Below are 25,737 nucleotides of genomic sequence, written 5' to 3' on the forward strand. Positions count from 1 at the left end.
ACTTGTGTGCTCCTCACAGTTTGAAAAGCACCAGCTCAGACTGCAGGGCCTTGTTGTACTCACCTCTGAACCCCAGCCTCAATCAGTGCTGTCTTAGAACTTATTATAATGCCAGGAGGAGGCGCACCAGAGCCGGTCACCCCGTCACCAATGCCAGGTCTGAGGCTCACGTAGCACCGCCGCCCAGGCCTTAACTGGTCACCAGATGGAGAGCCTAGTCCCCTCCGTCCCAGGCCCATTGCTGCTGAGCAGCCTGAGGGTCCCTGCCTTTCCCTCTCTCCAGCGCTGCCCTTGGCCCCAGGCTGCTTGCTGCCAGCAGCCACAGCTGTCTCCTGGTGCGGCCCCTCTCCACTGCCCTGTCAGCCTCATGTTCCCCTGGGGCCTACTGGGGCCCACTAACTTAGCTCTTGCTCTGAACCAGACAGCTGGAAACCTCCTGGATTTGGGTGGCTACCCGGGACAGAAGGCTCCTGACGACAGCCAGGCTGACCCATAGGAATGAAAGTGACCACCTCCTTTTGGATCAGTCCCAAGGATGCTGTTGCTACATCTTAACCACCCTTTGTCCACACAGGTGTGGGGTTTGGGCTCTCTGATTCCCCAGGCTTCACACACTGGGTACCCCCAGACACTATTTCCCAAGAGCCAGACTCCTCTCTCCCAGGGAAGCTCACCCCTCCCCTCCAGTCGCCCTTGGTTCCAAAGCAGCCTCCCAATCACCAGCCCCCTCCTCAGAGCACTTCCTGTGCCAGGAATGCGTTAAGCTTCTTATCCCTGTGAGGCTCACAGACAGGAACCGCTACCCTGGAGAAGGTGTCACTTCCTCAAGACTGCCCTGCCAATTAGCGAGAGGACCTGGATCTCATCTGCATCCTCCGGCCCTTCCCCCCCCCCCCCCCCCCGCCCATTCTCGGGGCAATAGGTCCAGATAGATACCCACTGGAGGGTGGGAGTGAGGCAGGGACCCCGCTGGGCCTGGGCTGGGCGGCTAATGTTTTCCCATCTGGTTTTGTTGAACTGTAACTCGCATTGTGTATTGAGGCCAGAGCTATTTTTATCCTGACATGTGAGGCTCCTTCACGTCATAGCCACAAAACTCAATCCAAAACATCCCGGGGAAGGTTGTTTGTGAGACGTTCTGCAGATTCTCATGTTGCCACATCAGGTTTCACTTAGCAACATCTGCAGGGCTGGCTCCCCTATTGCCCACCCCACCGACCTGGCTTTATGTACCCAGTGCTCCCTACAGCATCTGTCTGCCCCAGGCCAGCGGTGGTCACGTGCGCTTCCTGCCAGAGCCCGCTTCTCCAAACCAGAAATGCAAGGCAAGCGGCATTTGACTTTCGGCTGCAGGACTGGCCCTCAACAGGATTGGGGGCTGAAACGCATGCTCTTCACAGCCCCTCAAAGGGCACCTCGCTCCTGAGACCCGTGGCCAGGTTGTCCTCATCTCCTCCCCACTTCCTGGACCCCAGCCAGACAGTTGGCCCACCGTCTCTGGGCCTAGAACGTCAACATCTGTGCTGTCAACGTCACCTGAGTAAAAGCCTCTTAGTCTTCCACAGATCCTCAGCGCAGTGCGCAGGGTGCACCCTGAATCAGGACGCGTCACCCTATTCTGATGGACCAGCAGCACCCAGCCTAGGGCATCCACGGGCCGGCCGGAGAGCTCAGCAGAATTGGCTTTTATCAGAGCTGCTGAGAAAGGAGGCCTGTTCCCATCCATGCTTGTCAAGTGTGCAGACAAGCAGGGGCCAGAAGTGGGTGAAGTGGCCTACGAGGGGCGGTGAGGTGAGCTCCCCACCCAGAGGCTGCCGCTGAGCAGACATTAGTCAATGGAGAGGGGCCTCTCGTTCCCTGTAGCAACTCCTGGAGTGGGTTGGTTTTCTTCTACTCCATCTTCTCCTCTTGTACCTGCAGCCCTGCCTGAGAACATCTGTCACTTCCCTCTGCAGCCACCTGGGCCCAAGGGCTAGTGAGGCCAGAAAAGTGGCTGGTGGGCCACTGGGGGCGCTGAGGCTGGGAGAGATTGAGGCGGCCCGCACCCACTACGTGCTGAGCACTGAGACAGGCCCCAGCCTTTTCCAGCCCACCCAGAAAGTGTTCCCCTCCCCCCACCGGGGGAAGACTGCCCTGCCCAGACATGTTGTCTCTGTACAGTTGGGATGGAATCTCACTGAGTGTTACAAAGCTCCTGGCACTCTCCTTCAGAGACTCTGCCCTCCAGGGCAGTGGCCCTGACCAGACCCCCCCTGGCAAGTGGGAACCTAGAGGGCAAAAAACTCCACCCTGATTGCCAGGCCTAGACGGCTCCTCCAAAGCTCCCACCACATGCTGGCCTCCTGCCAGCCAAGTCTCAGGGAAGGTGCCGGCCTCCTGCTCTTTGTAGTCTTCCAGCGGTGGGAGGGCTGAGCTACAGAGGCCTCCCAGCAACCACTGCACTGGAGAATGCGAGTCACTCACCGTGCCTTCTTGCAGCTCTGACTCAGCCCTCCTCCCACCTCCCACTAAGGACCTCAGCGCCAGGGGCCAGCATGCAGGCCTGAACTTGGAGAGTTGCTTGTGTGGCCCAGAGGGGGCTGTGGCTGAGGAGACTAGGAATGTGTCCAGAGCAGCCCCCTGCCTTCTCTTCTTCCATCTTTGGCCAGACTGTCAGCTGCAAGGTGGCAGGTCTCCCTCCCTGAATGTGGGATTGGTAAGGTTACAGGGGAGCCCCTCTCCTCCTTACAGCCTCCCTACCTCCCAGATCTGAAGTCTCCTGACTCAGAGTCATTCCAGACCATCCTCTAGCCCTCAATCGTTCGTTCTGAGACTCAGAATGGGAAATTGTCAGTGGGTTGGGTATGGCATGCTTACTAATAGCAGCCCCCGTTTATTGAGCATGGACTATGTGGCAGGCCCTGGCAACATGTTTTGTCTCATTTGATAGTGGTTCTTACTGCCCACACTCTACAGATGAGGAAACTGAGGCTTGCACTCGGCCATAGTTGCACAGCCAGCTAGTGGTAGAGTGGAGATCTTATCTGAACCCAGGTCTGATAGACTCCCACGCTGAGCTCTCAGTCACTGTGCTCAGTGCTTCCCCCTGCCCCTTGGAGGCCAGAACACCCCAGCAGTCTCCCCATGGCCTTCCCAAGACACCCAAGCCCCTAGGGAATGGAGACTGTGGCCCCAGTTGGGGAGGATTTTTTTATGGTCATTGTCTGTGTTGGTCCCTTTGTCCTTTGAAATACATTGGAGCCTAAATGGCAGTAGGCCTAGAAATAGGGTGCGACAGGGGTGCACATGCAGAGAAGCTAGAAGGGGGCAGGGACACAAGGAGTCATCACAAACAAGCACCCAGTGAGCCGAGTTCCAGTCCAGACGCACCTGTAGTGGGTGTATGGAGGTGGCCTGTGCCCTCTAGCCAGGCCACCAAGGACAGCGCGATCCATATCCTTAGTGTGGGGACAATGAGGAGGGGGGACCAGACTGCCTCCACAGATGTATCTGCAGCCACCTCTTCAGAAATCAAATCTAGCTGGGCCTAGGGTAACGCGTTCTGTAGGAATGTGACACTTGATTCTGCAAACAGCCCTGCTGGGCCAGGGAGCAGACTGTTTGCCATTCCAGAGCCACTCAGGGTCTCCCGGGCCCGGCTGTCCCGGGTAGGACCCCAGCACCGCACACTGCAAACAAGTTCAGTGAGGCCCACCCTGGGCCTCTCACTTGAGACTTGGCCCCTGCACAAGCGTGGGAGCTATCTAATAGTTTCCCAGGAGGGGACAGTAGTTTGAAGGTGTGGCTCCTGGTAAGGAATCCTTGCAGAGTAATTCACAGCTCCCTTTTCCCCTTCCCACCCACTTCCCCGGAAGGACAGTGAGGGGGCTTAAGGGAAGTCTGAGTTCAGCAAAAAGGCAGCTACTGGGAGAAGGTTTTACTGCTGCTGCCTGGCCACTGGCATCTAATGAAGTCAGCCCACAGGAGCCCCTCTGTAGACTGGCTTCTAGTACTCTGGTTCTCGTTTTGTGGTTTGGGCTGATGCTTCTGGGAGCTATATCACCTTGCACAGCCAAGCTATATTCCCAGAGACCCTTTATGGTGCCTGTTTCATGGTGGTGTGTGGCCATCCTCTTCCTGGTCTGAGGAGGAAGTCCAGAGAGGGCCAGCCTGGAAAGGGATGGCCCCAGATGCCTCTGGCAGCCACTGTGCTCCCTCCCATGTCCTCCTTGAGTGCCAGACTTTCAGATAGAAGTGGAATGAGTTCTGGGTATCTGACACACAGCATGGTGATTATAGTTTATAATTCTATATTATATACTTAAAAATGGCAAAGAGTAGATCTTAAATTCTCTGACTACAAAAAAGAATGGTAATTATGTCAGATGGTGGAGGTGTTAGCTAATGCTATGGTTGTAAGCATTTTGTAGTATATAAATATCAAATCAACAGGTACATGGTAAACTTACACAATATTATTCAATTATATCTCAATAAAGCTGAAAAAAATTAAATGTAAGAAATAAATAAAGCAGCTAAAATTGTTTTTTAATTAATTTTGACTCCTTCACACCATCTACAAAAACATTAAGTGGATCAGAGCCCTAAATGTAAGAACTTAAGAAAAAAATTCTTACAAGAAACCATATCACAAATCTTTCTGACCTTGGGTTAGGTTAACAGTTTCTTAGCTACAACACCAAAAGCACAAGCAACCAAAGAAAGAAATAATTAGAATTTATCAAAATTTAAAAATTTGTGCTTCAAAGGACACCACCAAGAAAGTGAAAAGACAACCCACAGAATTGGAGAAAATATTTGCAAATCATATATCTGATAAGGGACTTGTATCTGATATATAAGGACCTCTTACAACTCAACAGTGGAAAGATAGCCCGATTGAAAAATAGGCAGAGGATTTGAATAGACATTTCTCCAGAGAAGATGTACAAATAGCCAATAAGCACATGAAAAGTGCTGAGCAGCATTAATCATTAGGGAAATGGAAATCCAACCCACAGTGAGATACCACTTCCTGTCCACTAGAAGGGCTATAGTCAAAGAGATAATAACAAGTATTGGCAAGGATGTGGAGAAATTGGAACTCATATGTGGCTGATAGGAATATAAAATGGTGCAGCCACTATGAAAAGCAGGCTAGCAGTTCCTCCAAAATTTAGACGGTGACTGTATGATCCAGAAGTTTCTCTCTTGGCTGTATAATCAAGAGAAATGGAAACATGTTCACACAAAACCTTACACATGAGTATCCATAGCAGCATTATTCTTAATAGCCCAAAAGTAGAAACGACCAAACTGTCCACCAACTGATGAATGGATAATATGGTATATCCATACAGTGGAATATTCAGCCATAAAACCAAATCCAGGACCTACACATACTACAGCATGAATGAATCTTGAAAATATGCTAAGAAGCCACATAGCATACGATTCCATGTGTATCAGGTGTCCAAAACAGGCAAATCCATAGGCACAAGAGATTAATAGTTGCCAGTGGCTGGTGGCAGAGGAAATGGAGAATGACAGCTAATGGGTGTGGGTTTCTTTTGGGGGTGGTGATAAAAATGTGCTGCAGTTAATGGTGATACATACGCAACTTTGTGAATATACTGAAAACCACTGACTCCTACACTTTAGAGCTTTATGGCATGTGAAGTATATCTCAATTAAGCTCAATTTCTTTTTAATGCTCTGTTAATGTCTTGGGCAGGTGGAGTGAGGATTTCTACCGCCACTAACATTTCTTTCCAGCAGTGCTATTGATGCTGTTGAGGTCAGCATGTGTTAGAAAGGAGAGAGGGAGAAACCCAAGGGGTGTGTGGATATACTACATGAGGACCGTCATGCATTCCATCAGCCCTGTGCCCTCCCCTCCCCTCCCCTCCTCTCCCTCCATGCTGGATGCCTTGCAAAGGGGAACGTGGGGGATGGGGGTGCTATATCTGGTCCTCAGTGCATTTTCAGCTGGAACACATCAGAGGGAGACCTCCAGTGTGCTTGTTGGTCTAAGGCCAATGCTGGGCTTTGGAAGTCTTCAGAGTAGGACTCTAAAAGAGCATCTTTGCCTGAAGATGAGGAAGAATGTCTGATTTCAAAATGTTGAGTGCAGATTAAAACACTTGGTATCATTTTGTCAGTGTGTGCTATCTTTAATCTAGTGGGCGTGGGCATAATTTACTTTTTCTTAAGTTGCACTGGAAAAGGACTGTGACTTTTGCTTCTTGGGGTGTGTCAGTTTTGTTGACCATTGAAATTGAGGGCCTGTCTTTCCCCCTTTTTCCTCTGACTTGTCATTTGTCAGCTGGCCAGAACAAAGGCCAAGCACATTGATTGAGATAATGTATCTCCTGTATCATAGAAATGTTCACTTGAAACCTATACAATCTCATCAACCAGTGTCATCCCAATAAATTTAGTATAAATAAATTTTTTAAAAAATTAAGTTGCACCTAGCAAAGGGTCTTACACCTAGGCCATGTTCTCTTGGTTGTCAAGGGTTGGCTGGGGGGACGGACAGGTAAGTGGGTATGTTTACAGTAAGCAGAGTTGTATTTGCTTGTACATACTTGTGTAGTCCTTGCTTTTTTGCTGTCAACCGTGACCCTTGAGTGGAGATTTTCCCTCACCTTATTACACACAGTCCCCATTCACCACCACCTTTTTGGCCTTTATAATTATTTATATTCTGGGGGCTGGTGGGGGTGTTGTCCCATCACCCTGTGGACACGTCAGAATAAATCCCAGCTTTGTTGCTTTTTCAACAGGTACCAAAGGCTTAGAATGTTCTCCTTCCACTCCTACCATGAACTCCTACTTTTATAAGTTCATGATCAACCTTCTCAAGAGGTTCAGCAGTGAACGGAAGCTCCTGGAGGTCAGAGGCGCCTTCATCATCAGGTTAGCATCGGCGTACTTTCTCTCCCTCACACAGCCGCCCTGCACGGTTATCACATCAACCATTTTCTCCTGAATGTCACTTGTCTTCTTTTCTTGACCTTTGTGTTTGTTCTAAAAAGAAATGAAGGAGGTTCCCCCCTTCACACCAGGTTGCTGGCGCTACTGACATGAGGCAAGTTATGGTCACCATTTTTCAGACAAATGAGTTAGTTTTTTGCTTGTGAGACAGAGTTTTCCTTTGAGGTTGAATATCATCTCATTAAATGCCCTTGTGGGAGTCTTGGTTAGGGGTGGGGAGAGTAGGTAAGCCAGATGGCAGGTGACGAGGGCAGTCAGTGCCTGGTTCCCGCTGCCGGCACAGGGTTTGGCCAGGTCGCTGGCAGCAGCGGCTCTGGTGGAGCAGATACTAGAGTCATGTGAGCCTACCCCTGGACGGTGTGTGGGCCGCAGCCCCTGTCACTCAGTGCCTCTAAAACTGTCATCACCGGTATCATGGTCAAGTCTGGCTCTTTGCAGGCTTACCAAAAGAGTGACCTTCAGACCAATAAAGTCTAGGTGGGACACAGATTTTTCCAGACTCCTCAACAAGGCCAGGTGGAAGACTCCTCCAGAATAGTCTGAGCAGCAGTCGTTCTCAGCTCTGGCTGTGTGTTAAGTCGCCAGGCAGGCTTGGAAAAGAAGTTACTGGCTGGCCCTGCTGCGATCAGTGAGATCAGAACCCCTGGGGTGATGAGGGTTGTTAAAGCCATCCAGGAGCTTGGGGAACAGACTAGATCGGTGTGGTGCCAGGAGTCAAGGAGACTTCTGAGGCTATTGGCGGGATCAGGGAGTTGAAGGAGGATTCCCAGCAAAGCGTCCAGCCTTTACAGAGGTGCTGTATCTGGCTTCAAGGCAGGGAGAAGCATGGGGAGTTCCTTCTACTGTAAAACAGAAAGCAGAGGGCAGAGGAGCTCAGCCCTGTAGGCCATTCTGAGGATTGGGGACCTGCCCCAGAGGTCATGGGAAGCCACTGAAAGGGCTTGAGCAGGGCAGTGGTGTGACCAGACTTCTGTTTGTAATGATTACTGAGCTGCTTGGGGAGAATGGGTAGAGGGGCAAGGTGGTGTGGGGGGGCTGTTGTCCAAGTAAGGGACGGTGGCAGCTGCTGGGGGCTGGAAAGAAACAACGGGGTTCAAGAATTAGGATGAAGTATAATTGATTTGTGATGGACTGCATGAGAGAATGAGGGGAGGGGATTGGGGTGACACCCAGGACTCTGGTGTGACAGTGGGGTGATGGTGGTGGCAGTCCCTGGGGTGGGAGCCCTGGAGCAGGAGCAGGGAGGGAAGAGGGGCCCATGTTTGAGTTTTAGTTGCTTGGGGGACATCAAAGCAGGTGTGTTAAACCTGTCTCTCAACGGACGGACTAGACCTGCGATACAAATCTGGAAATTGATGGCGCAGTCATTCATTCATTCATTCATTCTCACTCATTTATTCAACAGACCTTGACTAAATACTGATTCTGTGCAAGGTACCATTCTAGATGGTGCGCTTGCAGAATTTTGATTCTTAGGGAGTAAGTGGGCAGAGAGGGAAGGGAAGGGAAGGGAAGGGAAGGAGCCTCAGCGGAGTCCTTAGGAACTCCAGGGTGTAATGAGGAAAAGGAGAAGCCAGGAGAGGAGGCTGAGAAGAAGGGCGCAGGAGGTAAGAAGAAGCAGAGGAAAGAGGGGGATGGCAGGAGGCAGTGAAGGGAGATGAGGCCCCAGGAGGGTCACCTGGGAGACACAGGGGAGGGAGCCACCAGGCCCCAGCTCAAGGGCTGAGTGTGGAGTTGGGAGACCTGGAGAACGGGCCAAAAGATTAAGTCGAAGGAGGAGACAGGCTTGCCTAGGCAGAGGACAAATAGCAGGACCCAAGTTGCTGCCTGCCAGGAGGAAGGGGCTTCTGCCAGCCTAGACTACCTGAAGTGTCCTGTGGTGGCAGGAGGGTGTCAGCGCTCTTGGCATCTGGGGTCAGTTTGTCCTCTGTGGTGGGGGCTGTCCTGTGCAGTGTAGGATGTTGAGCAGCACCCCCGGCCCCTACCCACTAGATGCCAGGAGCACCCACGCATCTGGCTCAGAAATGGCTTCGCACATGTCCAGGTGTCTCCTGGAAGCAGCATCGCCCCGAGTGAGAACCAAGGTTAAGAGGGACAGAAATGGCTTCTTATCCTCCTTGGCCAAAAGGAAGCTTTCCACAGTTTTTCATCACATCAGGTTGGACAGTCAGTTGAGGATTGGAGTCGAGGTTAGATGTGGTACAAGAGATCCCCCACCAGGAAAATGACAGACGGTCCCACATGAGTGACAGTTAACTTGCCCTGGAAGACTTTCAGGGGACCAGAGTGGGGGAGGCCTTTGGAAAAGGCCTTCAGAGCCAGTTTCCTCCCTGGAGAACTGGGCAGTAATGGGTTCTTCCGTCCTCTCTCAGCCTCATGTGCCCCATCAGGGGTTTGGGGAGAGGATGTGCAGGGGAGTAAGCAGCACCCCCAGACTGCACCAAGCAGAAGTGCAGCAACATGGCCACCGCAGTGTCCCCATTTCCAGCCGGGAGGGCAGCGAGGCTTCACTTGCCTTGCAGTGTCTCCCAGGCATCCGGGGCTGTTGAGAATCTTCACTTCGCAGAAGGAAAATGAGAGGAAGCCTTGTAACCCCCGCTTGGTTGGAATTAGCACTCTGCTAACTCTGTCACTACCACTTTATCCCCTCTGTGCCGAGTCAGGTTCCCTGAGGGGTCCTGTACAACCTGAGAGCCAGGATCACTTGGGGCCCCACTTCTCAGGAGCTCCTCCCTCCTGGTCCCCCGGGGGCTCAGTTCATCCAGCATGGCGATCATTCGCTGTTTCGAGGCTCACACCCCTCGTGGACCCCACTGGGGCCTTGTGGGCATTGCGCCTGGCCTTACTCCCACCCCACACAGCCACAGAGTCTCCTAGCCCTTGGCACTCACACAGAGAGGACCAGGAACCTTGTGGCTGGGCCCCTAAGCGTGTCGTCCCTCTTCGTCCTTTGCTTCACTTGTCCAGCCTGCCATCACTCCAAGCAGCACCGGCACCTGTCGGTACGCGTTAAAGCCGACAGCCACCTGGCCCTGCTTCCTGTGGACCACGCCAGTTCTGTGGACATACTGCCTATTAATCCAGCGTGCCCGGCCATGGCTGGCCAGCCCAGGTCACAGTCGAGGCCACCCAGTCTGGGGCATCAGGGTGCGCACAGTACAGTGTCAGATGTGGAGGAGGCCTTGGAAACTAGCTTTCCTCCTCCTTCCCATGGTCAGGGGGCTGAGGCCCTTCAGTAGAGTTGACTGGGGATGAGCCCTCGGGAACGTCAGCCTGCCTGCCTGCTTCTCGTTTCGTTTCCGTATTTTCTGCTGAGGGATTTAAGAAGGAGCACAATAATGGTACATGCAGGCTGCTGGGATGAAGCCACAGGCCTGATAAGAAGCAAAGTAAATGAGCTAACCCTCCAGGTGTTGCACAGACTCTTAAGTTGCTCCTCTCAACCCCCGAGATCGATCATTGAGAAAAAAGGAAGGAGATTCTTCTGGCAAACAATTTCTGCAGTCGTGTGTTCAGCTCAGGGTCCAGGAGCAGCCGCCGTCTCGAGGGCAAAGGCATCTGGAGTTCTTGAAGACAGACATCCGCTGGGGGGTCTTGGCGCTGAGGAAGATGCCTGATTTCCCTCAGGACCTGTAGCGTTTCCTCTCCCCACACAGCTTTCCCAGGCTGCACCTCCGTGGGGGGTGGGAGTGGGGCCCTGAACTTCCCTGGGTGGGTTGGACGTCCTCTGTGGATCCAGATTGCCTTGTTATCTGGTGGACAGAAGAGTGTAGATGCATGTTGAGTTTGGGGAGCCAGTGGCTCCAAAACATCATCTCAGCCAGACTTGCTGGGACCTGCTCACAAGCCCACCTATAGAGGGAAGACAACTGGGTTGGGGGATGCTGAGAAGGGGCTGCTGCCAGGCACCCCCCCCACCCCAGCCCTGCCCACACCCACACCCCCTCCGCAGAACTCCACAGGCATATGGCAGATGGGCTTCCCACAGGCAGTCGGCAGGATTAAGAGGGGAGCTTCTGAAGGGACACAGACTTGGGTTCAAATCCCAGCTCCTCTAGTTTTTAACTGCGTGACCTGTTTCCAAGCCTGTTTTCCTTTGCCTGTAAGACAGAGATGATAGTGCTGCCTGCTGTTTGCGGGGAGGGTTACATAAGCCTGTGCGTGTTACAGCTCTCGGCACAGCTTGGTAAAGGGGGGGCTGTTGTTCCATCTCACGATGTGGCTTCGGCCTCCCACAGTGGTCTGTGGGGAGGAAAACCGGACCCGAGATGAAATAATTGACCTTCTGTGCCGACAGCTCGCTCCGGTGTGCCAGGCCTGCTGCCCCAGCACCCAGAGCACCCACCAGCGCCCAGCCTGGCCCCACTAAAACAACTCTGCCCAGGGTGGGTGTTCGTGTACATTTATTTCCCTCTGCCAGCCTCTTCCCACCCTCCGTGCCAGTTCAGGCAGGACAAGCGCAGGCCTTGTTTTCTCGTGAACTGGTCCACTTATACTCAGTAGAAAAGGCGAGGAGGGAGAAAACGCAGCCTCTTTGATAAACTGTGATATGAACTCCAGCGTAATCCAACAGCTGGGATCCTGACAAGGCCTGCTTCTGTGCTGGGAAGGGAGCAGGTCTGAGGACGCCCCATGCTGCTGGCCAAGACGGCCCTCTGGCCAGCCGTCCCTTGCCATAATCAGCTGAGCCTTTTCCCCTCCTCTTCCTCTCTGCCGCCTTGCAAAGAGGACTGGCCAGAGAATGCTTTCTTTTTAACGAGTGGCTGCTGTGAACCCCAGGGCTCCCACCAGCGCAGATGATGGTGGATGAGGTCCCGAGCACCCTCCCCTAAGATGAGGCGGGTGTTTGAAGAGCTTGGGCTGGAGGCCCAAGTGAGAGATGGGGAGGCAGTCATGAGGCCTCTTTCTTGAGACCCCAGCCTCCCCCACGTCTCCCCCTCCCCAGGGTTTGCATAAGAGCCTTGTGTTGGGGTGGGTGGAGTGGGGAATTGATTGGCCGCTGAGGTGGGTGGTGGGGCAGGGGAGCCAAGGCCTAGGAAGCCACTGGAAACTGGACTTGTTTTTAATTGTGGCGGGGGGTGGGGGGGCCTCAAGAGAAGAAGCTCTTTCATGCTGTACTGGGAAATTCCACTTTGCTATCCTTGTGCGTTAGCCTGTGAGCCAGCCCTTGGCGAGGGCTGAAGAGCCAGTGTGGCTGGGCTGCCCGCACCAGCTGATCTGCCTGACTCGCCTCACTCCCTGTGGCCTCCCAGCCTCTGAGGTCCGTTGACATTGTGTACATCCCTTTACTCTGTCTCTTTATAAGTGCCACCTTGCCAGCCCCTGGGGCATTGGCCAGGCCCCTCAAAGCCCATTGTGCTGAAACTAATAGAAGATGAATCAGAGTGAAGTGGCAAGACCCAGATCCCTGGTTCAGTGGCATTTGAGAAAAGCATACTTTGCCCCAGGCCCTCAGCAGAGGGCTTCCAAGAGGTCCCACTCAGATCTCTTCCTCTTGCCCCTTTAATGGATTGCATTCACTCGCTCAGAATAAAAATAAATTACTGTGACAAACACACACCAACCTAAGTGTTTCTGCTGAAAGAGGCGGGTTTTGACCTTCTATTAGTTTGTAGTCATACTACTGGGTCCCCAGCTGAGAAAGAGGAGGTGAGACATTGAACAGAGCTGGAGGAGTTCTCCCAAGGTGTTTCCTACATCCTTCTCAGAGGAAGCTTCTCTTCTTGCTGGCTTTAAGTTAGTCTGCCCAGCTCCTTGGGTGAGTCTTCTGGAGCTTTCCACAGTCATTCTCTGCCCCACCCCCGCTCCTCCGTGGCCAGAGCTGGGTGCTTTTGTCGAGGTGCAGAATAGCAAAAGGAGTGTGGCAGAAGCTACTGTGTACAACCAGTTCTTTGCTCCCATCTCGTAACTGGGGACAGCGCTGAGGGAGTGTGGATGGCAGGCACGACCTGACACGCCAGGAAAGAGTCCTGCCCTCAGAGACAGGAAGATGCCCTTGTGAGGGGCAGAAGTCAGAGAGCCCAGCCCACTCTATTACCATTGTCCCCTAATCCCAGCGCCTCACATCCGGGGCGGACAGGGAGGCCTGGGGGACAAGCCAGTGGCTTTGCTCTGCCTCCTCCAAGCAGTCCCCACACTGTCCCTGTAGAGCCCACTGTTGTACACACTGGCTCTCCCTGCAGAAGCGATGTGTTGTCTTCTAGAAAATGGAAACATGTGTTGAGCCTTGCTAGGCCAGGCTGGGATTCATTAGGGTTAAAGGGTGGGGGCGGGGGAGGAAGTGCTAGCCGGAGGGAACCCTGCACAGTGAGCTCTGGAGGTCTGGGGAGCTTTAGAGGGAAGTGTCCCCATGTTGCAGGTGTCCTCCTGGATCCCCACGACCGGGGAGCTGGAAGGAGGCCAGAGGTCCATTCACTCTGAGCGGGCTTGTGGGAGGTTAGAGGTTACAGGTAAACTTGGTGGGAGGGGGGTGGCCATGTTGACCCAAGCAGCCCTCTTCCCACAGAGCCAGCCCTTGGCCCCGGGGACCTGGAGCCCCTGAGGCGGGGAAAGTACACAGGAACCGTTCTGTGCCACTGCATAGGCATGCCTTGCGGACTCCTCACCACGGGGCTGGTACCTGCGGGGCCCTTGCCAGCCTCTGATTAAAACGTGTCATCTCCATGCCTGGGAAGCATCAACTCCCCAACCCGTGGCTCAGGCAGCAACAGGGCCTGGGGGGTGGCAGTCGGAACCGTTGCCAGGGACTAAGAACTTGACCATGAATTTCTTTCTGAAGTTTGAGGGTTTGTTTCTGGATGGAGTCTGCAGTCCTCTGGATCTCTTTATACCTGACGTAAGGGTTCCAGGAAGCTAACAGTTTTGACCTCGGTAAGTTAGACAGCTTGGTTGATAAGCAAATAGCTGATGGGTATTGTTACATGTTAACCAGACAGCGGCAGGTTTGGAATTGGCCCCTAGAAGTCATTTCCACCTCCTGCCTCCTTGGGTTAGGGCTGCATCTGCACCAGGACAGACAAAGAGGTGTCATTCGTTTAAAAGGTGCTCTTAAGCTCCTAGAGCAGCAGTTAGTGAGTGTGTTCTGTCCATCCCCTGTAGGGTGTTCCTCAGGAAGCTCTTTCATCCGGGCCACTTCAGCTTAGGTGTGCTCAGGCAGCCCCAGGGGGCCCTGTGTCCTCCCCACAAGTGGTCTCTTTGAGCAGGTAGCCACAAAGATATCACACGCACACCCTCTGTCTTCAGAAAAATACGTGGAGGGTTTCTGTCGTGTGCGTTTTGTGAGAAGCTGTCCGGCCCAGCTGCTCCTTCCACGTAGGAGAGTTCCCATCCGTGAGTGCAAACCGTGGTGGCGCCTTGGAGGATGGGCCTGCGGCAACCTTGGCACCCCTGCAAGTCTCTCGGGATCTGAAGTGCGTGATGGAACTCTCTTTAAAAGTTCGCAGCTTCAGCTCCCGGAAGAGCTTTGGGTCTTGCTGTCGCCATCGTATGTTCTAATGCCCCTGTAGCACCAGAGCATCTGCTCCCAACCCCAGACCTGGGGACATGTGTGATCCACGGGGCTGGGTCGTGGACAATGGGGAAGCTGTGCAGCCATCCAGAGACCCAGGGCTGAGGATCTCGGTTGTCTTCCAGACTGGTGGTGGAGCGCATTTGGGAAAACTGCCCAGTTTCCAGTCCGGACGTTGCTTTTCCTTGGCCCTCGTTGGAAAGAAGCTGTGCCCTCTCGTGCCACCTTCTTTCTACCCAGGGCCGTCCACCACGGAAAATCCCCATAGGACCTGTGTCCTGAGGCGACCCTCCTCCTCCTCTTCCAGGGCTCTCCTCCTGCTGGCTGCCACCTCTCGGGCGGAAGTGAAACGCTCAGTAAATCTGTGTCCTTGCCCGTTTTCCATCTAGGCCCCCGGCCCTCCAGACTCCTGCCCGTCTATTACCGTGGCCTCCTTCCGGCCTGTGTTTAGGTGACATCATCTCATTGGAACCGCCTGGCACTGGGACAGGGAATGCCTTTCTTGGTCTAAATCTCCATTTTGACTTGTGCTCAAGAGGATGTGTCTCACCCGCTTCTTCCTCCCAGATTATTTGTTTTTCCTTCCAGTTTATCAGTTGCTCACATCGATCCACGTTGGCCCCTCTGTCTCTTAAGCTGCGTGGAGGTGGGTTTCAAGTGCACTCCAGAGTCACCTCTCATTTCCCCCGAGTCCTCCATCGAGCGGCCTGTGCCGTTTTGAGCCTCACCGATCACTCTTTCCTTTCAGAAGCTGCTTTCCGAAGGGCTGTTTTGTCTCTTTCTCCATTTCTTCAGAAAGGGCGCCACATGCTCCATCCCCTGGCACGTGCTGTGGCCACGTGTTCCAGCTCCAGGTGTCACATGTGACCAATTTCCCGAACATGGAGCCATCCGAGCCTCCTTGTCTCTCCTCCAGAGAGTGTCTTCTTTAGCCCAACGATGGCACTCGTTGTTTCCACCTCACCCTCAGCCTTGTCGTCAGTGACCTCGTGGCCCTGGACGGGCCCTCAGCTCTGCCCCAGTCCTGCCATCTGCATACCCAGTCCTTCCCTGTGAGGGAAGGCCAGCTGCACAGACCTAGGGCTCCCAGCCCTTCGTGTTTCTGCAGAGAACATGTCTCAGAAGCTCTGCTGGGTCCTCAGAAGTTTGGATATGTTTTCTGCTCAATTTGGCCTCTCTTCGGCGAAGCCCTCCCCTTTGCTTAACCACATAACACTCTCCGCTTCAGTGCCCCAGACTGTCTTCTGTGCTCTCCCTGATCAGGGCAAGGTGGCAGCCATGCTTCCCACCCTGCCTCAGTGCCTGTGATGCCTTTTTAATGTAAATCTTTACTAAAGAGCATAGGTGTACTGCAGCTCAATAGTTATTTAATAGCTGCTTAGTTTTTGCTTATTGTCTACACCTATGCAAGGAGCACTCCAATCAAGAAGCAGAGAGAGCGCCCAGAGGTCCTTTCACACCTCTTCCCAGTTACTGCCTCCCCGCCTCCCCAAAGCAGCCACTGTCCTGACTTCTAGGCTCATTTTGCCTGGTTCTGAACTTTATATAATTGGACTCACACAGTTTGTGCTCTTTTACAACGTCTGGCTTCTTCTCACCTACCTTATGTTTGTGAAATTCATTCATGTTAGATGTAACGGGAATTCACATTTCTGTAGAGTATTCCACTGTCTGAAGATACCACGATTCATTTACCCATTCTGCTATTAATGGGCATTTGGGTTATTTTCAGTTTGGCATTACTGTGAATAATGCTGCTATGACCCTCCTTTCATATGTCCTTTGGTGAACATATATTTCTCTTAGACGTAGGCTTAGGAATTGCTGGACCTGAGACCATATGTCTGTTGAGCTTTAGTAGATACTATCCGAAGTGGCTGCTCCGACTAATACCCCCGTCGGGTGTGAAAGTCTGACTGCTCCCATCCTCACCAACCCTTAGTATCATTAGGCTTTGATTTTAGCCATTCTGATAGGTGTGTGCTGGTATCACCTTGTGGGCTTTTGTTTGGTTTTTTTAAGTATATTTTATTGATTATGCTACTACAGTTGTCCCAATTTTTCCCCCTTTGCCCCAGTCTGCCTAGTATCCTCTTCCCTCCAACAATCCCCCCCTTAGTTCATATCCATGGGTCGTGCATATAAGTACTTTGGCTTCTCCATTTCCTACACTGTTTTTAATATCCCTCTATTTTGTTTCCTTCCTTCCCCCTCACCACTGATAACCCTCCAAACGATCTCCATATCTGTGATTCTGTTCCTGTTCTAGTTGTTTGCTTAGTTTTTGTTTTTGTTTTTTAGATTCAGTTGTTAATAGTTGTGAGATTGTTGTCATTTTAGTGTTTATAGTTTTGATCTTCTTTTTCTTAAATAAGTTTTTTTTTAATATTTCAGGTAATAATGGCTTGATGATGAACTCCTTTTGCCTTACCTTGTCTGGAAAACACTTTATCTGCCCTTCCATTCTAAATGATAGCTTTGCTAGATAGAGTAATCTAAGTTGTAAGTCCTTGCTTTTCATTGCTTTGAATACTTCTTGCCAGTCCCTTCTTGCCTGCAAAGTTTCTTTTGAGAAATCAGCTGACAATCTTATGGGAATTCTTTTGTAGGTAACTCTCTGCTTTTCTCTTGCTACTTTTCAGTTTCTCTCTTTATCTTTAGCCTTTGACATTTTATTTATAATGTGTCTTGGTGTGGTCCTCTTTGGGTCCAACTTGTTTGGGACTCTCTGTGCTTCCTGGACTTGTATGTCTCTTTCCTTTAAAGGCCAAATTAGAGAATTTTTCTTTCATTATTTTTTCAGATACGTTTTTAATTTCTTGCTCTTCCTCTTCTCCTTCTGGCATCCCTGTGATTCAGATGTTGGCACTTTTAGAGATGCCTCAGAGTCTTCTTATTCTCTCATTTTTTTTTTGAATTCTTGTTTCTTCATTCTGTTCTGATTGAATGTTTATTTATTCCTTATGTTCCAAATTGTTGATTTGAACCCTGGCTTCCTTCCCATCACTGTTGGTTCCCTGTGGTTTTTTTTTTTATTTCACTTAATGTGGCCTTCCTTTTTTGCCTTATGCTTTTGTCATACTCTGTGAGTTCTCTGAGCATCCATATCATCAGTGTTTTGAACTCTGCATCTGGTAGGTTGGCTATCTGCATTTTGCTTAGTTCTTTTTCTGGGGTTTTGTTCTGTTCTTTCATTTGAGCCATATTTCTTTTGTCTCCTCAATTTGGCAGTCTCTCTGTATTTGTTTCTGTGTATTAGATAGAGCTGCTTTGACTCCCTGTCTTGGCGCACCTGTTACATTATATGAGGCTTCATTTTCCTGGTGTTGGAACCCTGGGCTGCCTGTGGCTAGGGTTGCTCGGACCACCACATGTGAATGTGGGACCACCCCTGTTCCTCCTGCCTCCACCTCTCCATGTCCTCTCCACCCCAGCTTCCCAGCTCTGCCCCAGCTCCCTGGCTCCGCCCCTCCTACCCGTCTGGATGAATATGACTTCTTTAAATCCTTGGTTGTCAGACTTCCATACAGTTTGATTTTCTGGCTGTTATGCGTGTTTGTTTGTTTGTTTGAAGTTAGTTGTGATCTTTCTTATGGTTATGCAAGGAGATGAAGCATGTCTACCTACGCCACTATCTTGACCAGAAATCTCTCACCTTGTGGTTTTAATTTCTATTTCCTTGAAGACTAATGAAGTTGAGGAACTTCTCATTGCTGATTAGCCTTTTGGATATCTTCTTTGGGGATGACCTTGTTCAAGTCATTGAACCCAAAAACCCATTGGGTTTTTGTTGTTTTTCTCATTGATTTGTGGGAGTTCTTTCTATATTCTGGATTCAAGTCTTTCTCAGATACGTATAGTGTAATTATCTTCTCCTATTCTTGATTGCTCCCTTAAGTGTCTTTTGATGACTAGAAGCTTTTTATTTTTAATGTAGCCCAGGTGATAAGTTTTGTGTATGGTTAGCATTTTTTATGTTTTGTGTTGCTTTTTCAGGGGATTAGAAGCTCATAAGAAGCAACCTTAAAACTGCCTGATTCTGGTTGTTATTTTTTTAAGCATTCTTAGTGAGCTGGACACTGAATATAATCCACCTAAAACCCAGTGTCATTATTTCTCAGCTCTGGACAGCGTCTTGGAGGTCACATCATTTAGGCTGCTTATGCTTTGTAGAAACAAAGATTCCCAGCTACCCTCTGCCCACTTTGACTGAGTCCCAAGGGCATGAGGGTAGCCAGGCCAGGGTGGTGTGCAGCCTGGAGCTGGGAACCAGTGATCTTAACAGTGTTGGCCAGCACTCTTTGGGTGGCAGGAGGCAGGAAACCAAGTCAAAGGCACCAAAGTGAACAAAGGGCCTTGACTGGCCTGTGTAGCCAAACCAAGGCCAAGGGCAGCAAGATCCAGGAACTCAGCATTTCTCTGTGGCGCCATCTCTCTTCTTGACCCTTGTTTGAGGTCAGCCTTATTGTTTTGCTTTCTTCAAGTGGCAGAGACATGGCCACCACATCATGTGGTCATCACATCCCTGCAGGTTTTGCTCTGGGGGAAGCTCTGATTGGCTCACACAGGGTCATGGCAGCCCTAAGTGAAGCCCACATGGAGCGTGTAGCAACATCTCTCCGGAGCAGAAGAGAAAGGGAAGGAGGGGCTAAGCAGGGAACCACAGGGCCCGCCATGTGGCTGCCTTCCCAAGCAGTCCCCGTGTGTGAGAGATGAAGACTGTGATCGTCATGAGCTCCTGCTCATCCTCAGCAGGATTAAATGACATAACAAAATGTGCTCAGAAGAGTCTGGCACCTGGTAACTGTGCAGCGAGCACCAGCAGTGACCGCGGTGCCTATTGTGATAAGCGTCCACTCTCTCGCACGAGTGTCGGGGGTGGGTGGAGCTGTATGAGTGACCCTAGACCTTCCCAGAGACCACCACAGGGACCGGTGGGTAGTAGGGAGGCACCCAGGGAGCTAGAGGTCCAGCTGGCTTTCCCCATGGCCTCCTTCCATCTGCAGTGCTGCGCCTTGCCTGAGACTAGAAGTTGTCTGCTATGTCATCAGTTATGGAGCTGGGGTTAGACACAGCACTGCTCGGAGCCCTGGGCTGTAATTGAAGAGAGACCAGGAGAGTCTCTTACAAGGAGGAAACTGAGGCTCTGATTTTTCCAGTCAGTATTTACCCCATGCTGCCTTTGTGCACGTGTATCTGGGCTAGGCAGACCCGGGCGCAGTCGCCAGTCCACAGACAGCGCTAAGGTGTGACAGGAGCATTGTGGAGGAAAGGTGCGGTCCCCACAGGGTCCGTTCTCTGACTCCTGGAGCACCTGCAGTGTGCCAAGCCCCATGCCAGCCCTGGGCACCCCCGGGACTGAACACTGGGTCCTGCCTTCACCAAGGTGGCAGTCGAGTGACATAGGCAGACAGGTAGCTAGTGACTAAGAAATGTGCGTGCCAGTGTGTGACTTGTGCCTGGAGGACACGGTGGGGTGCTCAGATTCGGCCTGTGGGAAGGCAGGCGCCCCTCAGCCTCAGCAGAGACAGGAACTGTGACCTGGATCCCGTGTTTCCAGAGCATAGACATGCCCTACTTTCCCTCTCCTCGGGCCCAGCTGAAGCTACGCCAAGAATCAGCTTTTAAAGGCTGCCTGAAATGTGCTTTGGAGCCAAAAAAAATCTATAGAGCCAGTGCATTTGTGACCTTGTTGAAAATGCTTACTGAGGAGAATCAAGGGGATGGGATTTGGAGGTTTTCTTTCCTTTTTAAATTATTATTTTTTTAAATCTGTTTGGCCCTCCTCATCCCCATCCCTTTTCTTGGCACATTACCTTCCAGGCTACCTGAATCCTCCAGCTCCGTGGCGCTCATCTCTTGGCTTTACCGCTCCGCCCCCCCAGTCCCACCCCGTCCCCACGCAGCAGCAGTGAGAAATGCCAGTGGGCAGACGAGGAGCCTGGGTAGAGCCCTGGGAATGAGGCCACAGCTGTCAGGGCCTCACAGTGGTCGGTGGTCTCTGAGAATGGAACTGCAGGCAGCAAGGGCTCAGCCCCTCCCCTGTAAGCATAGATAAGAGTCTCCCCAGCCCGCCCCCCCAGAAGGGGCTGCTGCTGTGCTGGCCTGGGGGGGCCAGGAAGTGCCATTTGTCCTTGAGCAGACCTGCCCCTGTGCCCACCGGCAGCAGTGCAGCGACACCACGGTGACCAGAGCTAGTCCCTGCCCTCTCAGGGCATCACAAAGGCAGTGATATCGGGAGAAGATACGATGGGGGGCAGGCCTAGCCCCAATGAAGGGGTCCAGGAGAGCTTCTGGAAAGAGATGCTGTTTAAGCTGCGCCATGAAAGAGAAGTAGGAACTAGCCAGGGGTGGGGTGAGGAAGACAAGGCGTTTCTGACTAGTGAGCAGTCTGCTCAGAAACCCACAGGCAGGGCCCAGCAGCCCAGGGCACTGGGACCAGGTCCCTGGCTGCCCCACAAGCGGCCCTGAGGAACCCAGTGCCCCACTGAGGGGCCTGAGCAGGCGCAGGAACTCTCTCCGCCTGCTGTGGGCGTGTGCGCGCCCCTGGAAGGCCACTGCTCACACGGGGCCCTCTTGGCACCTTCAGAACGGCACTAACTGCACCACCTGAGTGTGTGGGGGGCCTCCCTGAGGTGGCAGGCCCTCGGCGTTCAGTGCCTGCCTCCTCCCAGAACCTCCAGTGGACAGAAGGGAAGTAGGACCCAAGGCTGACACTTATTTGCGGTGACAGCAGTGGCCTTCTGCTCCCTCCCCTGCTCTTGGCCTCAGAAAACACTAAAGGCTAGTTAAGGAGTGGCTTAGGAAGCTTGCGGGACCAGGGGTCTGGCAGCTGCATCATTCTGGAAGTTTCAGTGCTGCTGGGACCATCAGTTTGAGCAGATAATCTGGACTAAGTCTAAAGCTTCTTAATACCCAGACATCCCTGTCCTGACTTGTTTGGCTTTGGAGGGTTCGCCTCTCTCAGCCACTTGCTTCCAGGTGCCTGCGGATTCAGCTGACTCGCCTTATCAGTTCATTTCTCCTGTGAAGTCAGCTTTTTCCTTCCTCCCGTGACCTGGGCCCCTCCCTCCTGACAGAGCTAAACCCCTTTCCTGAAAGAACCCCCCCCCCCCAACCTCTGTCATTAGCCTCTGGCCCTAGCAGTCGGCAGTTCCTGGAGTTACCTCACTTCCTTCCTGCACTTGAAGCCTGAGCGGCTGCCCCAGCCCAGCTCCTCCTGCCTCTCCCGGCCCCCCAGTAGCATGGTAATTGGTTCCTCAGATCTTCAGCTGTGCACCCCATCTGTGAGGATTTCCCGGTCCTCTGCCCCTCCACAGGAAGATCTGTGATCTTACTGCCTTAGGGGCCCTGAGGGGAGGGGGCCACAGGGAAGAGGCTGCCGCTTCATTTCTCCACCACTCCATCCCTCTACTGCAGCCCCCACTCCCAGTGATGCCTGAAATAGCAACCACACCACCACTTTCTCTCCCAGCCCCACCCCCACAGCCAAGGTCGCACTCCTCCCAGGACGGGCTCGGGGCCTGGTGTGATAGAGCAGCTGCCCACTGAGATCTGTCTGCAGCTCAGCTCCTGAGATGAGTATCTGTAATTATAGCCCTTGGAAGGTTGCAGCTTTCATTTCATTCTTGTGGTGTTCGGAGAAAAGTTCAAGCCTCTCCTCACATGTTCAGTCTCCCTGACCCAACTAAGGGGTTTCTAGAAGAGAAAAAACAGCCCTCAAAGCTATGTCCACAGGCCAAGCACAGTGTCAGGGGAGTGGGGAGCTGGGCCCTGAGGGAGAGGCCAGAAGGGAGGGCAGGATGGATAGACCCGGACAGGCCTGAGTGCCGGGGGGCCGGGGGAGGACAAGGGCACACCCAGGGGTGCTGCCTTTCCAGGCCCAGAGCCATTGGCCTCTGAGGAGGAAGCCTCCCTGAGCTGTCACCATCTGGTCTTCCTGCTGCTGACTGTCCCCGCCTGCTGTCTCCCAAGTCCCCACCCCTCTTCCTCAGCCCTGACTTGGCTCTGTCCTTCCTCTCAGAAGGACATCTGGAAAGGCAGCCCCAAGACCCTCTGTACTTAATATTGGAAGAAGGCGGTTGCAGGAGGCACTACAGAAGCACTTAGAAGGGGGCCGCCTGCACTGCTGATGGTCTGCGGACTCAGATCTCAGCCTGTGCGGGCCAGCGCACCCGCAACTCCCAGGCCCTTGGTGTGAGGCAGCTTTTGTGCTCTGGGGGCTTCGTCTCCATTGATAAGACTTTTTCCTCTTCTCAATTCTATTTCTGGAGAAAGCCTCCCCTGGAATAGGCACTGCTGCCTCTGAGTGGAGCCAGGCTTGTATTATGCTAATCACTTCTTGCTAACAGGCAGACTTTGTAGGAGGTTTGCCTGGTTTTAGATGAAACCTACGCCTTTGAAGCAAAGAGCCACAGTAGCTAAAAATACCATTTCCCAGGCTGTTGATCCTCTCATTTGTAAAATACAAGTTTTCATTGTTAAATCTGCTCTGGCCCAGAGAGGGGAAGCTCTGCCATCCTCGGGAGGGGCCCCCTTCCAGCCCTGCTCCCTGCCCTGCCTCTGAGACCTTTATGTCGGAGTCCAGGATCATCCTAAAATGTAGGGGATTCTAAGTTTAAAAAAAAACAAACCTAGGTATTGTTTCAAAAAAACTTAAACCATATACAGTACAATAAAAACTGAAATGCTGCAGACTAATACAGCGTAAAATGTAAAAGACCCTAAACCACCACTTCCTCCCCCAAAAGTAATCTCTGTTTTCAGTTTCATGTATTTCCTTCCAAAACTGTGCCTTTGCATTTGTAAATGTACAGCTCCGTTTGGCTTTGGCTGTGGTTGTGGGTTTCCCAGCAGAGGACTCGGCTCAGAATGGCAGCGACCTTGGTTAACCCCCTCTCTCGGGGTCCTGAACACGTGTGGGCACCACATGGTCTCCAGGCCAGAGCAGAGCGGCTCAGGGCCACTTCCTCATCGAGGCCGCGTGTCCATCTCCCCTTTCTCTGTGTGGTGCCTGGTCTTCTCCGTGGGCAGGGACCACGTGACACTGGGGTGGGTGCAGGATGGCTGTTCCCCAGCAGGCCTCTCTCCTGGCACAGCTCTGCTGAGGGGCGGGGGGGCCTCAGACACTTGCAGGGCACTTTCCCCAGAGGGACTTCCGTGGACCCTTTTCTCATTCTCGTGCATTTACTCTGGTGAAGACTTCGTGGGCTGGAAAGGAACATGTAGTTGAAAAGCCCATTTCACGCATCTTAAAATTCCCTGAAAACGATCACCAGAGGAAGTTTCCAGCCTCCTGGCAGGTGTTGGAGAAGGGTATGAATTAGAAGCCCCTTTCCATTTGGCCTCAAAGAACTGAAGGCATCCCCTCCATGCTGTCTTTGTCCTGTCTCTTCTGCTGTGGCCCCTCTCGTTCTGATATTTCAACCATTTTCCACGGCACTCAGCAGTGAGCACGCTGCTCTGATATTTGCTTTGTTTCCAGCAGTGGGAATTAGTGTTTCACTTCCCATTCTGTTTTCTGATGTTTATCTCAGTGCCCTTTAAGTGGGTACTTGTAAAGAGCTACAGAAAACAATCTTAATTCGCAAGATTTTATAAAACCCCCAGACTGAATTTGAAGGCCAGAAAAGCACAGATTGTTCTAGCTCCCTAATCAGAGGCAGTTCTCTTCTGTGGAAGCCAAAAACGTAGCCTGAACGGCATTAGCAACATAAGCCAGAGGTAGTGCCCGAAAGCTGGGCTTCCTCCCCCAGGGTGTGGAGGCTGGCATGTGGCCCCTGAGGAGTCCCGGTGGCGATAAGGTGAGCCTGGCGATAAGGAGTCCTGGGCAGGCACAGGTCTGACCTGAGAGTTGATCTCCTTTTCCTCCAGTTGCACGGAGCAAGTCAGGGACTCCACTCCACTCTGACCCTGCTGGGTGGCCTTGGACCCGTTCTTGACTTCAGTCCCATGAGTACATGACCTCTGAGGGCCTCTCTGAGCCTGGCTGGAAGTTGGTGGGGGGAATGGCTGGGCAGCAGGTGTGGCGCCAGGAGACAGTTTGCCACACTGTCTGTTGGCATTAGAACAGCATGTGACCTCTCCCAGGCAGGGCCACCACTGTGGGGAGACTCCATACATCCTTAGGAGGAAATCCCACTTGGTAGGCAGGATCACAGAGGTTCAAAGGGTTCCATTAGTGATTCTCTTTCTAACGGCCCTCCCAGGGCACCCCCAGGCATGTGGGGCTCAGAGGTGCTTGTTTCTGACAGCATTGGCTTGAATTCAGAGCTCTAGGAGTGGAATTGAAATAACCGTCGCCCACCCCTGCCCTAGGACCCAAACAGGCGCTGTGGCTCCTAGCAGAGGCTTCTGGGAACCTGCTCATGGAGTTACCCCCATAGATTTCCTTGGGTCTGAGTTTGGTTCCTGGCTGCAGAGCTGTGGACGCAGTTCCCAGAACCTGCCTCCTGCCTGACCCCTCGGCAGAAACGACCACCCTAGCAGGGCAGGGTTAAGTGTGGGCACAGGTCAGTTCTGTCCCAGCCAGGTGTGGTCAGTGCCTGCCATGCGCAAAAGTAGCCCCAGGAAGAGGATGAGGTAGAATAGAGGGACCTGGTTTGCAGATAAGCTACCTTGAAGCCACAAGAAGGTTCTGGAGAAACTCAGGTGCCAGTCCATGAGAAGAGCCAGTAATATCTATAGCCAGGGTGCCCCCAAATCATCAACCTTCTATAAAAAGCATGTCCAAGCCCCTGTGCTAGGCAGGCACTGGAGCCTGTGGGCCGGTGTGGAGCGAGGCAGCGCTCAGCGCTTGGGTGCCAGGTCGGGCCAGCCAGATAGGGAGCTTGGCGAGGCTCTAATTCACTTCACTGCCATCCTCTGATAAAAGGGACCTATTCCATGCTAAAAGGATTTAAGGTATGTGATGTGCCTACTGTAGAAAAAGTGCTCCCAAATGCCTGTTACATGGGAAGGAAATGGTGCTTCAGCTTGAAGGAAATCGCTGGGACAGAAGACAGGAGCCCAGGCTACTCTCAGGGCTTGGCATGTGTTGGCGTTTCTTAGAGTTGATTGTCACGAAGACAATAGGATTTCCGTATCAGCCAGTCTTTTTGTCTTCGTTGGCTCTGAGTATTCAAAAGATGACACTCAGAAGCTGTGGGCTTTTGGACCAAGGGTTTGAGGCCCCACTCACAACCCCTCCCCTGCTGTCTTCTCACCCCGGCCTGGTCCTCCCCATTCTGCCTTGCTCCCCAGGAGCTGGAACA

At 52.4% G+C, this 25,737-nt stretch overlaps 1 protein-coding gene across 1 annotated transcript in view; it reads left to right on the forward strand.

Annotated features, from left to right (window-relative positions):
- Positions 1 to 25,737, forward strand: part of VAC14 (VAC14 component of PIKFYVE complex) — a 97,796-nt gene that overhangs the window by 54,014 nt on the left and 18,045 nt on the right. Inside the window, exon 14 of the mRNA XM_090260318.1 lies at positions 6,768 to 6,900. Within this exon, the coding sequence (XP_090116444.1) occupies positions 6,768 to 6,900 (133 nt within the window). The remainder of the gene's footprint in view (positions 1 to 6,767; positions 6,901 to 25,737) is intronic.

This window comes from Furipterus horrens, unplaced genomic scaffold (genome assembly GCF_987537825.1).
Source record: "Furipterus horrens unplaced genomic scaffold, mFurHor1.1.pri manual_scaffold_13, whole genome shotgun sequence".
NCBI classification, from domain to species: domain Eukaryota; kingdom Metazoa; phylum Chordata; class Mammalia; order Chiroptera; family Furipteridae; genus Furipterus; species Furipterus horrens.